Source organism: Dinoponera quadriceps, unplaced genomic scaffold (assembly GCF_001313825.1).
Source record: "Dinoponera quadriceps isolate SergipeBrazil2010 unplaced genomic scaffold, ASM131382v1 scaffold426, whole genome shotgun sequence".
Classification (NCBI taxonomy): Eukaryota; Metazoa; Arthropoda; class Insecta; order Hymenoptera; family Formicidae; genus Dinoponera; species Dinoponera quadriceps.
The window spans coordinates 682,642-695,093 of record NW_014554535.1 but is presented as its reverse complement, the minus strand read 5'-3'; the positions used below and the strand labels follow the sequence as shown (position 1 = coordinate 695,093).

General features: G+C 44.6%; 1 protein-coding gene across 2 annotated transcripts in view; it reads left to right on the top strand.

Annotated features, from left to right (window-relative positions):
* The window catches only part of LOC106751952 (FERM domain-containing protein 5), a 43,219-nt gene extending 33,450 nt beyond the window's left edge, over window positions 1–9,769 (top strand). Inside the window, exons 10-11 of one of the 2 annotated variants that reach the window (XM_014633263.1) lie at window positions 1,176–1,709; window positions 3,461–9,769. In XM_014633263.1, the coding sequence (XP_014488749.1) occupies window positions 1,176–1,709; window positions 3,461–3,885 (959 nt within the window). In that variant the 3' untranslated portion in view covers window positions 3,886–9,769. The remainder of the gene's footprint in view (window positions 1–1,175; window positions 1,710–3,460) is intronic. The other variant, XM_014633264.1, reaches the window with a different exon arrangement.
* Window positions 9,770–12,452: the final 2,683 nt, after the last annotated feature.

The window sequence follows — 12,452 nt, the reverse complement described above, 5'->3', positions numbered from 1 at the left end:
CCCCCCCTCCCCCAGCCCGTTCGAGTACCTCCGCCGCGACGCATGTGTACACGACGATGAAGCGCAGCGATATTATCGATTTGCTGATAATTAGAGCTTGCGTGCGAGTTTTGCTATGCGGAGATATGTATTCCTTTGGTCAGATCAGACATCACGGACGTTCAGATCAAGTTGTTCAGGTACATTTGTGGCAGGATGTTCGATGTTATCGATAGAAGTTAGTGCATGACGAGGGTGTATGGAAAACAATTGGTTACTGAATGCGAGAGATACACCGCCGGCGTGTTTCGAAGAGAGCGAGAAATCATCCTCCGACCGCGCGCTCCGTCGAAATTTCGCGCCGGTGCTTCGTGATATTCCAGCAGAACGGAGAACATGCTATAGTTTTAAAGTTTCGGAAAAAATCGCTCTTCTCAATTTTTCTGTGGATTATTTGGTTTCTTACCTTCTTTACGGGGAAAGTAAATGCGGGCAGCTTTTAACCGAACACACACGTAAATGTTTTCTGAACGAATTTTTGTATTCTTGAGACAGGGAAACCGAAGAAATCCGCGGAAAAATTGAAAAAGAGTTTTTTTCCGAAACTTTGAAACTGTAGAACGCACGTCCACATCTCAGGTCGGCACTGCTAATGAAGAGGGGATATTCGTGGATCTGCTCGAATAATCGCGCGACATCAAAACGCGAAATCGATCATCATTCCTTAAAAATACGCGTAACGCAGAAAAATACCGACATTAAGAAACGATTCCCCCCGTCCCAGCCCCCAGACATAACAGAAAATCACGATGATATCGAGATGACGTCAAAATGACGAGAAAACGACTATAAAAACTCACTCATCGATCACGATTCGATCATTATCTCGTCATTTTAATGTCGTCGTGACTATCCGTTCCGCCTGGGCCCCCTGTATTATCGTTGCGAGCGATCGGAACGTTTCACTCTTGGGAGGGGGATCGTCCGAGCTCGATTTCAATTCGCGCGCTCGACGATGCAAAAATGCAAAAACATTCCGCGCCGTAACCAAATCCCGAAACGGCGGCGCGCGCTGGTCGTGCGCGAGCGAATTCCGCCCGTTTCGCGTGTTCCCTCTCTTTCTACCGACCGCCGCTTCTTTGGCTTTTTAGTACCTTTGGTTGATTTGTTTTCTCTGTTTCTTTCTATTCTTTTAGCCGTAGACGAAAATGATACGCATGCGAGTGCCACCCACACGTCTACTACTACTACTACCACCACCACCACCACCACCATCACCACCTCCAACACCACCACCACAAACCGCGCGAAAGCCAAACTGAAATTCCCCAAGAGCACGCTGAACCGACCGCAACCGTTGTACAGTCAGAGAATAGTGATAGGCTCGGAGGAGCTGGCGGGCCGCGACATCGAGCACGTCGTACGGCAGCGTATTAACGCCCTGACGTCTAGCGAGCGGAGCCCGAAGGTGGTGCGCTCGACCGCTTTGATAATCAAGAGCTCGAAGGCGCCGGCGAACGCCAACGGACGCTTGGTCAGAGGCGCGGTGAATTCGATGCCGGCCTCCTGGCCGCGCTTGGATCGCGACGTATGCGATGGTAAAACGCGCGTAGAGGTAAGCGAGCTCGGCGGATGGACAACGACCACCACCACCACCGCCAACGGTTGCGCAAGCCTGGCTATGGCAGGCTTGAACGGATTCGATCGTTCGAAACTACCGGGGCCACCAGGTAAGTACGGAGGATCGAGGATGAAGAGAGAAAACCGTAGGTCCGTTCTTTTCCGCTCGACTAGTGTACACTTGTAAGAACTTATAAAGAGATAGACATACAGTTAAGACTCTTGTGGAGGAAAGGGAGGAAGGGAAATATAGTATAAGCCAGTTCAGCGAAAAAGAACAAACCTTGTAAGAATGTTTTTATCCCCCCCTCTCTCTCTCTCTCTCTCTCTTTCTGTCATCTGTTCTCTGTAATATTTTGTCTGACAAAGGTCCCGCTCGTGTGTGTCCTATCTCTCTTTTTCCCCTTCTCTCTCTCTCTCTGTTCCTCATGTGCGTGTGTCGTTGTTTTGGACTCTGCTTTGTTTCGTTCTTCGTCTCTCTATCTTTATGTTACGCATCGACACTGCGGTCTGCATGGGCTTGCGCCTGTTACACGTAACACCAATCCGATCGTTCGCGACACATCGTCCCCGTGGGTAGAAATCCGCGAGGTATCTCATACCGTCGTGCTCGATCGATCGGCTATCGACCGGATCGCACAGCTTCCGCTGACGCTCGGATTGCTTTCACGGGCCGGATCGAGAGTTCCCTGGTCCGTCCGTCCCATAGCCAAGCCGTTCGCCGGCTAATAGGGATAGTCGGATCGTTAGAGAGTACCCAGCCGCAATTACGAGAGTGTACCTTAGTCGGGAGAGTGCACGCACTAAACGTGAGCTCACGCGCAGCGTTGTCTGTCGATCTCCTCTGCAGGATCGGTTCGTGGAAGAAGCGATCGTTTTGTCCGTCGTTGATCTGACTTATTGTCCGTCCAACTATCGTTAACCGTTATATATTGCAATGCATACAGGGTGAGGCAATAGCTATCATCACTTGGAATATATCTTGGAAAAGTAGAAATATTTCATCAATTACTGAATGAAGATGTCGAAAGTTTACGTTTAGAAGTTTATGCTAGATGTTCGAAGTGACGACCATTATCAGTGTGATTTCCGTTAGATAAATTTTCCTCCTATTCTCACATATATATATATATATATATATATATATATATTTCTTATTTCTTATTATTATATTTCTCAAATTATTATCACATTTCGAAGATATTATATTCGTACTTATTATTATTATTATATATAGGGGCCATCCAACAATTACGTCACATCACGAAGAGGAGAGGTCTATTAGCTTGTGTGACGAACTGCGATGGCAGGGAGAAGGGGAGTAAAAGGCATGAAATTTACGTCACATTAAATGACATAACTTATAAATATGGATGCGCTATGATGGGTTGGGTCATCCGCTTTGTTTGCATTCGCGACACATTCGGTTACATTTGGTGAAAATGTTTAAGTTTTGACATGGTTTTGTATTAATAATCAAAATGTCGATCTTTAAATATTTATTCTTTTAGAAACACAATTTTTACTCATCAAAATGATGAAATAGATTAATTAATTTGATATTATAAAATGATTTGCACTTTAGAAAAAAGATACTGGTGTGACTTAAATTTCGCGTGACGTAATTGTCGAATGGCCCCGTATATATTCCGACGATATTCAAGGTGGTGACAGTTATCGTCCCACTCTGCATATTAAATGGATTCCCTCTGGGAGAATGAAAGAACCTCGCTGTTTGTGCTCCACGAACGCGATTTCGAGCGACGGAGTAGAGTCGTCCGCACCTGTAACGTCTTCGTCCCCGAGCCGCTCGCCGGCGCAGCCGTTCAGTATAACACCGATCATATCCTTTCTGTTTCAGTCGGTCAGCACGAGGGCGAGACGAACGACTACTACTTTAGGGACTCATTCGACCACTCCTCGTCGGAGAGTCAGCTGCTGGACGCGTCCGGCGGCAAGCCGCACAGCCGCTCGGTCACGCCGGTACCGAAGATGCAGAAGCTGCAGAACTCCAAGCTCTGCCTTCAGCAGCAGCAACAGCAACACCACCATCTGGGTCGTCGCGCGAACGGCAAGCTCAGACACCAGAGTCTGCGCGTGGTCAGGCTTTTCATACCGGCGTTCATGCTGACGATCACGGTGCTGTTCATCGTGACGGTTTTGGTGTTCGAGACGGACACGACGCTGTTCAATAGCCTGCGCAAAACGCCGGAAATGGTGGCCTTAAGGAGCCAATATTACGTTCCGATCAAGGAGTTCCTGCGGACCAAGCTCGGCCTATTCTGATGCGACAAGATGACCGGGCCGAGGTCGTCCTACGTCGTCGCGTAGCGCTCTCTCCCTTCAGTGCCAAGTCGCGGACGGATTCGTGACTGAGAGATACGGCCCCAGTCGCGGCAAAAAGGAACGTGTGCGCGCCTTCCCCCCCCCCTCCCCACCCACCACCCGCTCTCACCCTAACTGACTAACCAACCAACCAGCCACCCAACCCACCCTCCGTTGCGCGCCGTCGCGCCGCAGCTTGGTCGCACGAGCGTGAGTGCTTCGGACGCGAGAGTCGATCGAAAGAGAGAGAGAGAGAGAGAGTGTTGCTTGAAACTAGGGATGACAGGCCGGCAGAGGAAGAGGAGAAAAATGAGAGGAGTAGGAGAGATCGGAGGAGGATGAGTCAGTCCAAATAGCCGCGGTATCGTGCAACTTTCGGTGCGCGCACGAGAGAGAGCGCGTGCACTTGTGTAAAAAGGAAAGAGAGCTGTGTAAAGGTTGTATTTAATTGTACGAACGGAATGTCTCTATTTTAGGCGTTTCCCTAACTCGTTTGTCGTCCCGTTGTTGTGCGACTTTGCTTTTCTCAACCGCGCGTTCACTCGTCCTTTTCCTTCTTTTTCTCCGTCTTTTTTTCGTTCTCCGGACGGAATAACAATACTTCACACACGGCCGATTTCACCGAGCTCCCCCGCAATGCGACGACCAGTAACTTTGCGGCTTGGTACCGAATTCGGTCGGTCTCCTCGAGATGAAATGACGATTGATTTGCGGGAATATTTTGCAATATATATATATATATATACATACATATACCATGTAACGGTAACATTAGTGCGACGTTGGTGGAATGGCCTATCGTGTTAACTATGAAAACGGATGAGAACTGGGAATGCTCTTTCTCCGGACGGGGGACTTATTCCCCGGTGGTAGCGCGAAACAACAGAATACAAGCACGTGCGCTACACACACAAACACACACACACACACACACACACGCAAGGCTACACACGCGCGTGCCAGTAATAATAAAACAGAATAAAAAGAATATTTTGACATTGAAGAGACGTACGAGAGAGCATACAGAAACGCGGATGTGTAATATATATGTACGCGTATATATGTATAGAGAGACGAGCCCTCACTCTGACCGCGACTTATTTCCCGACGGCGGACCTTATCTCCGAGCGGTGCGGAGTGACGAACTCTCCGAGGGTCTGCTCCGTTTGGTGTGCCGAGAACATCCTTCTTGATTATAAAGTTGATTGCGCTGCAACCAACTTGATACGTTTCGTATGCTACGTTCGGTAACGGATCAGCTGTATCTGTTAATTCGCATCTATTTTATTCAGCCTATTCAGACAGATATTTTAATTTTCTGTTACAATTATTAGTTATTTAATAATTTATTGTTATCTATGGCTTATGAAAAAATATTACCGCTGTTATCCGTATAAATAACATTTATTATTTCTTCATCATTTTCGGAGCTTTTGCTTGAACTTGAAAGTAATTCGTCAAATATAAGTAAATCTATTTTTGTTTAATTTTTTTTGAGTAAAAATTAGTAAAGATTCATAAAAGAAAGATAGATATAAATCATGCCAGCTGATCCATTACCAGAGTTACCATTACTAATATTATTCATTTTATAATTAAAAAACAACTCGACACATCTAACGGAATCGGACACTCCGAATCGAGCAGAGAGAGGCTCCGTCGCCGGTGAAGTCGCGCGCGGTCGAGCCGGGACACCCTGTGTCCACGCACACAGATCGCTAAAACGAGGTGACACTATTACTTATAGGGACTTTAGGTTACTTTAAACGGTCAACGAAGAAGCAATTGTTTCGTAGATAATCGTAGGCTATATACGTACGCGCTGCGGTAACGCGGACAGGCACATTGCGTCGAACGGCAACGTATCGAATCTGCGAGACTTCTCGCGATAATCTATTCGGTTCTCCGTTCTTACGGCCGCGACGGACGTCGCGCGGGCGGGCGTGGGTGCGCGACCGCGAAAACTGCGTATTTTTATATAAATATAGACATTATCGTAGTGAAGAGAGAGAGAGAGAGAGAGAGAGAGAGAAAGGAGAACAAGACTAAAATCAAAATATCTTTTGCCACGTTCGCAGATACGGAAGATTCTCGCCTCTGTTTCCTACTTTTTGTTTCCATTCGCACGCGAGCACATCTGTCGTCGCATTCAACGGCCGCGCACCTACGCTCTCGCACGCGCCGCTCCGTTGGAGCGGTACACTTCGATAGGCTAAAGTTCGCATATTGAACTTACGACGCTTCTGCTTCGTACTGTTTTAATATCAACCGGGAGCACCAATTCGCCCAGCAGATCCCGTCTTCTAGACTGAATGCCCGCTTGAGGGTTTCGTTCTCGAAAGCAGCTAGTCACTGTAGCGAAAGTTTCTCCGCGAGGAAAACGCCTCAGGCAATTACTCCGGATTCTGCGCCTCACAGGATCGTTGATGTTGACAGCAGCTCTCGAGAGACGAGAAGGAAAGAGAGAGAGAGAGAGAGAGCCTCTGTTCTCGAGTGGACATGCAGCCTCGCTGTCATCCGTTTTTCCTTAAAGTGCCTACGCTGTCTCACACCCTCTTGTGTCACTGAAAATTCGCTCGTTGTTCTTCACCTTTCCGTGTCCCTCCCTCTCTCCCTGAGCCGAGGAAAACTGAGATGGCTTGAGAAGAAGAAGAAGTAGAAGAAGAAACTAAAAAGCGAATTAACGGGAATCTTCGGATCGAGGTATCGACAGCGCTCTCCTGTTTGCGAATCAATCGCGCGGATCGCTCGTTCGCATCGGGCTCTCTTCCCGAAATCCGTTCTCCGATCTCTGAAAGTTTTCTCCGTGGTAAACGAAGGGAACGAACGTCGCTCCGTCTCGAGTACAGACGGCTCTAAGAAATTAGAGCGGTAACTGTGCGAATCGACAAACGTGTCGTTGCCGTGCGACAAGGGAAAGCCGAGCACAGCGAAATTATGGCCGGTATTCACAGTCAGGTTTTATATTTAAGAGATCGTCTTAAGTTCACCTTCAGATACTCGTACTTCGTAGCCAATGGCTGCGTTCAGCAGAGGAAGCAGCTTTGTAACTGTTGTAAAATTCGTGAATCTGATCGATGTATACTCTTAGACTCCGGCAAGATTAAGAGACCAATCAGACACGCCAATCAGAATTCTACAACAGCAGAATTTTACAAAGCTGCTGAACGCAGCCATTGTACTGAGCCGTACAGTGTTTGAAGTGAACTTAAGACGATCTTAAATATAAGATCCGACTATGCGTACCGTCTTATGTCGAATCGACCGTATCGATGATGACGTCACGTGACTGTTGCGCTATCGGAATGTGAAGAAGAGTGGTCAGCCGCGACAAAGAGCAAGTGGATAGAGGCTTTTGCTTTTCGTGTTCAAAGTAGAAATTGCAATCGTCGTCGTCGTCACCATTGAAACGCGGCTATACGAGTTCCACAGAGATGCGTCGCCGCGGGATCGAGATTCAACGACGCGGGATGTGCTTTTAACGACGCTTTTATTTTTCTACTGTCCGGTCTCGTCGGTCTCTCGTCGTCGGTTTCCGTCAGTTCACCTCGGGGCAGAGTCACGCGCTGCGATCTTCGCCGGCTCGAACGAGGTGCCCCCACGGGAACAGGAGAACGCTGCGAGCGATAAACTAATTGTATAAATAAACGGAGGTCAATTGCAATAAGATGTAATTCTAGATATTAATTTAAGATACCCCGCTCGATGAGCCAATCGATGTAAAAACCGAGAGAGGAAGTGAATGAGGCCGAGGGTTCCGAATTGGGATGCGGGAGAGTTCGAGATGCGCTTCTTCTCTCTTCACCCTGGAGCGGTCGCGTACCTAAATTCAACGCGAGTGATCGCACGGATGACGAGTCTCCTCCATTTCGTATTGACATTCCCAGTAAAATAGTCATTTTAAAAAGTAATAATATTTATTTATATGGAAATAACGATCGTAAAAAGTGTCTCGTTTAAAACAAAATTCAGACCGTTTTCACTTCTTTCTCCCAATTTAAGAACAAAAAGAAACAAATTATGAGATCATCGTTGTTTTGGAAATGATTTGTTCGAACGCTAAGATACGATGTATAGATAATGTATTTGTGTATCTTCGGCGCGATATTTTGGTGATCTTATTAGGCTCCTTCCAACAAAGCACACAACGACTTCACTCTCCTAGATGCGGTTTGTTGTCAATTTGTCCGTAACGGACGAGTGCAATCTCTAACTGACAAGTACACAAAGATAGATAGAAAGAAGCTTGTTATTCTTCGGAAAATACATTTTACTACACATGAACGACATCTGTCATCCGCGTGATCGCTGTAGAATTAAGGCTCGATCTGAATTAATTGGAGTGATTCCGCTGGATTTCTGAAAGCACAAGCCTCGAGAATGAAATTATCGTTCGGCGTATATATGTGAAAAAAAGAGTCACTCTCTCGACACACACACACACACACACACACACACAAGCGGTGAATCGTATATCATATGTTCAATTGTTAGAAATTAATTCTCTCCGAGGGGGACTCTCGTCGGTAAAATTCCGAAGAAAAAAGAAAACACGGCCGATCCGTTCGACTTCTGATTGTAGTCATCACGCGTTTCCATTAACGGAACGGTCGCTTTGGAGAGGTAAACCCAAGTCAAGTGGACGCTCGGTCTAAAATGCGGCAAGTTCGAGCAGCGAGGGTAGAGAGAGAGAGTTGCCTGTAACTGGCTGGCGCGGCGACGGTACGCGAATAATGTCGAATGTTTGAGCTCGTTGTCGATTTAACAGCGGCGCACAGCTTCTCGATACCGCGTGACACACTTCTCTCTCAGAAGTTTCCCGGTGAAATTCAGTTACGAACTTCTATGACGATACGTTACTCGCGATTGTACATAAGGGGGACATAAGGAGTTGCTCCGCGATGTATGGAAGTGTGTGAATATGAGATGGTGGAACGCGAGATAGATCGATCGATCGAAGAAGNTATATATATATATATATAAACGAGGAACGTATATGTCAGAAACAAAGAAGAAAAAAAGAGGAAAAAGTTATATGTAACTCGAACGAGGGACGATATGCGTTTCCGATATGATTCAGATCTGTTAGTTTATAATCTAATCATTAAGCTGTAAAATTCTCGACATTTCTCCGATAAACGCGATCAGTGATTTTACCCCGACGTTGAGCATTAGCGTAGCCTGGTTCCACCGTACTTACTTTATTTCGTTGCGCGGACACGTGGCTCTCGTGTAAATGTATATCTAGCCTACCTACACACACACACACACACAGTGCGCGTGTGTACATATGTACACACGTGTATACGTACAAAACAAACAGACACACTGCGTTAGGTTTAATAGTCAATTATACGTTCTGAGGTTCTCGGGGGATTAGTTCGTTAGATAATTTATTTGATATAATCCGATGGATAACTAATTTATTCACTGGTAGCTGTATACCGCGCGTATGCGAATTTCAACCAACCGATCAAACCATCGTGCGGACGCGATAAGCGGGGATAATTTATCACACAGAGGGGCTAAATACTACGTTGTGTACAAATGTTGTGGCGGTGAGTGTCAAAGTGTAAATGCAATGTTAATTAAATGAAGAAGAAGAAGAAAAAGAAAGAAAAAAACGGCCGACGCGACGACGAGAATGGAGCTCTGCGCTAATCAAAACGAAATAACGATGATAATCTTTCTACAATCTCCATTCGTATGTACACTTTTTGTACGCTTGCAAATTGTAGCGAACAGTTGTAGTTCATATGAGGGGTGCGTTTTTCTTCTGGTCTGTTAATCCTTGAAATTTTGTATCGCATGCATGAATAAACAAAACATTTCATTGCAAACGAAACACCGGACGAAATGCCTCGATGAGGAAGTCTAACGTTTTACGCGGTTTTACGGCCTCCTCGGCGACATTCGAAAGAGCAAAGAAACTTTTCACGTACTTGCGTCCTCAATTCTCTTATCGAATAAACGCGAAGCGCGTGTCAAGTGAAAAGCGCATTAAACGGCGGAGGAATCGCAAGAAACTATCAGGATATTTTGGTAGCCATACTTCGGAGAAAAATACATAGTCGTGACAACTATAAAGACGGCTATACGAGTTTTGTACGCAGAATTGATACGTATAGTTTAATAATTATAGTTATTGCAATTTTCAGCAATTATAATTATTATAACTGATTTATATAGTTGCAATAATTATAAAATAGTTTTTTTAAACTATATGCATTAATTATATAAAAAAACCCGTATAATTATCACTGATGCTACTATGTCTTTCGTGCGTGCTTCATCGATCTGTCGAATTAAGGGGGTTTTCTGGTTCTTGAGAACCGGATTCAAAGATGTATTCGGGAATATTTTTTATGAAGTTCCTGATTTCATTCATTTTTTGTCCTTATTTGGACGAAAGAAATTGAAAAAATCAACATACGTTTGCTGACTATAAGAATAAAACCGTAAGATCGGACTAATAATTTTTTTTTAGAATCGTGGTCACCATGTTTGAAAATACGATTTTAAGGAAAACGAGTTGTCCGTTGACGAAAGTTTCGTCAAACGTTTTTCGTGATACTATTGTTACTTGTTTTAAAGCCATAGAAGGAACCTTCCTACTTATAACTTTTTTTTCGTAGAACTTCCTTTCCTTTGAGCTGTTTTCGTCTCTGGAACGGCAATCCTCGCTTCCTTGAAACTAGAGGATACGCGATGAGCCAGGTCTCATTCCGCGATGTGCGGTTAAGTTGAAAATTGTGCTGCCGATGCCCATCATCTCCATCATTTTGAGCACATTCAATAGCGCATATCAATGAATTTAAAGATTCATTATTATTCTTTTCTATCTAACTTCCGGGGAAAGCCTTACATATATTTACATTCCATTGTTCACGGGACTAAAGAGATCGATAGTAAGGCAGCCCCAGGTATATGCTACATGAGTCGGTCAAGCGGCCTATTCTGATTCATATACCTCCACAGATTTTTATTTTTCTAAGGAAATATATCTGTGAGACGTGGGTTCCTGAGACTAAGCTTTCAAGATTATATATAAAAGAAGAATCGATTTTTTGAACTCTTAGGACCAGAGAACTCTCTTAATTTCTGTTTGTGTTACGTTGTTAAACTTATTTTCGGTTATTCCGTGTGCTCATGCTGTATTATCGAAAGCGCTTATAATCGTAACTCTTGCCGTCTTACTGTATTCGTATATACAGAAAGAGAATAGATCTCCCGACAGAGATCAAAGTGAACGATAGACAATTAACATGTCGAATGTCGCAAACTATATTGTGTTATTACGACGTCTCATTAAGTGACGCATAAAGTATAATTGATTGCATTCGAGAAGTCGATTGTACCGACCAACGGACAGTCAATGGAACAAGATAAAATATTCATACCTCTTGAATTACACTTATTTGCATTATTTGGTGTATTTTTGGGATTTTAATCGTATCAGCTGAGTTTCAAATTTTGGTACTTAAAAAAATATAGAAAATATTTTTAATACAACGCGGAAATCAACGCTGTAATCAGCGTGTGAAAGAAGAGAAGAACCGTCGCTTTAAAATCTGTCGTATTTTGTGTGAACTTTCGTAATACGGACTTGCGTTCCTCGAGAATCAAGCTTCGTACAATAGGCATGTTTATTTGAGTTATCTACATCAATATAGAGAAGAATCGTAAATAACATCGAAGATATCGCAGTTGACAATCATAAAATCTAATCGGCAGATATGAAACGATAACGAAAAATCACGACGTCGTTCGCATGTAGTCATTCGCGCGATTTGAAAGCGAAGTCGTCGTTTTGATGATAATAATGATGACAATATCTACGGATGACTGTGTGCGACGCGATACACGCAGGTACAGTTGTGAATCATCGTATGATGACGACTCCGAGAGCGGACACGCGAACCCTGTGATTTCTCCGCTACCCATACCGCGAGAGATCGTAGCTCTCGATTAATATAATCGATCGTTTCACGCATTTTGACAATTAGATGCGTGCACAACGGCCCGGGTACAATGTAGCCGGCGACGGATTTCTACGAGGAGCGACAGGTGAAATCAAAACTTTCTAACAAAACGACATAAAACGACCACTCTCGTTTCGTAGCATTAGCAGCGCAGCGCGAACGACTTTTAGCCTCTGAAACGTTCATTTGCAGCGTGGAGTTGCAAACTGCGAAACGAAGATTAGACGAGGAGACCGCATGCTGCGAGTTCGAAAACGAGGTCATCCGTGGAAAGTGAATCAACGGTGACCTTGAAGGTACGCAGGTTGCAGGTGTATGCACTGGAGACGCGACACACGGCTGCCTATAAAAGAGAAGCATTCACCTGTCGACTTTCCTTCGCGTCCTGACATCGGAAACGCTTCGAATATGAATATATAAGTTGACAATTTTATAAACAATTAATTATAGTTCAAAAAACCGTTTTTTAATTGCTGGAAAAAAATAAAAACGGGGTTTTTTGCGAAAAATTGCTTTTCTGCTGCTTAAATGATCGTTTGATGAAAG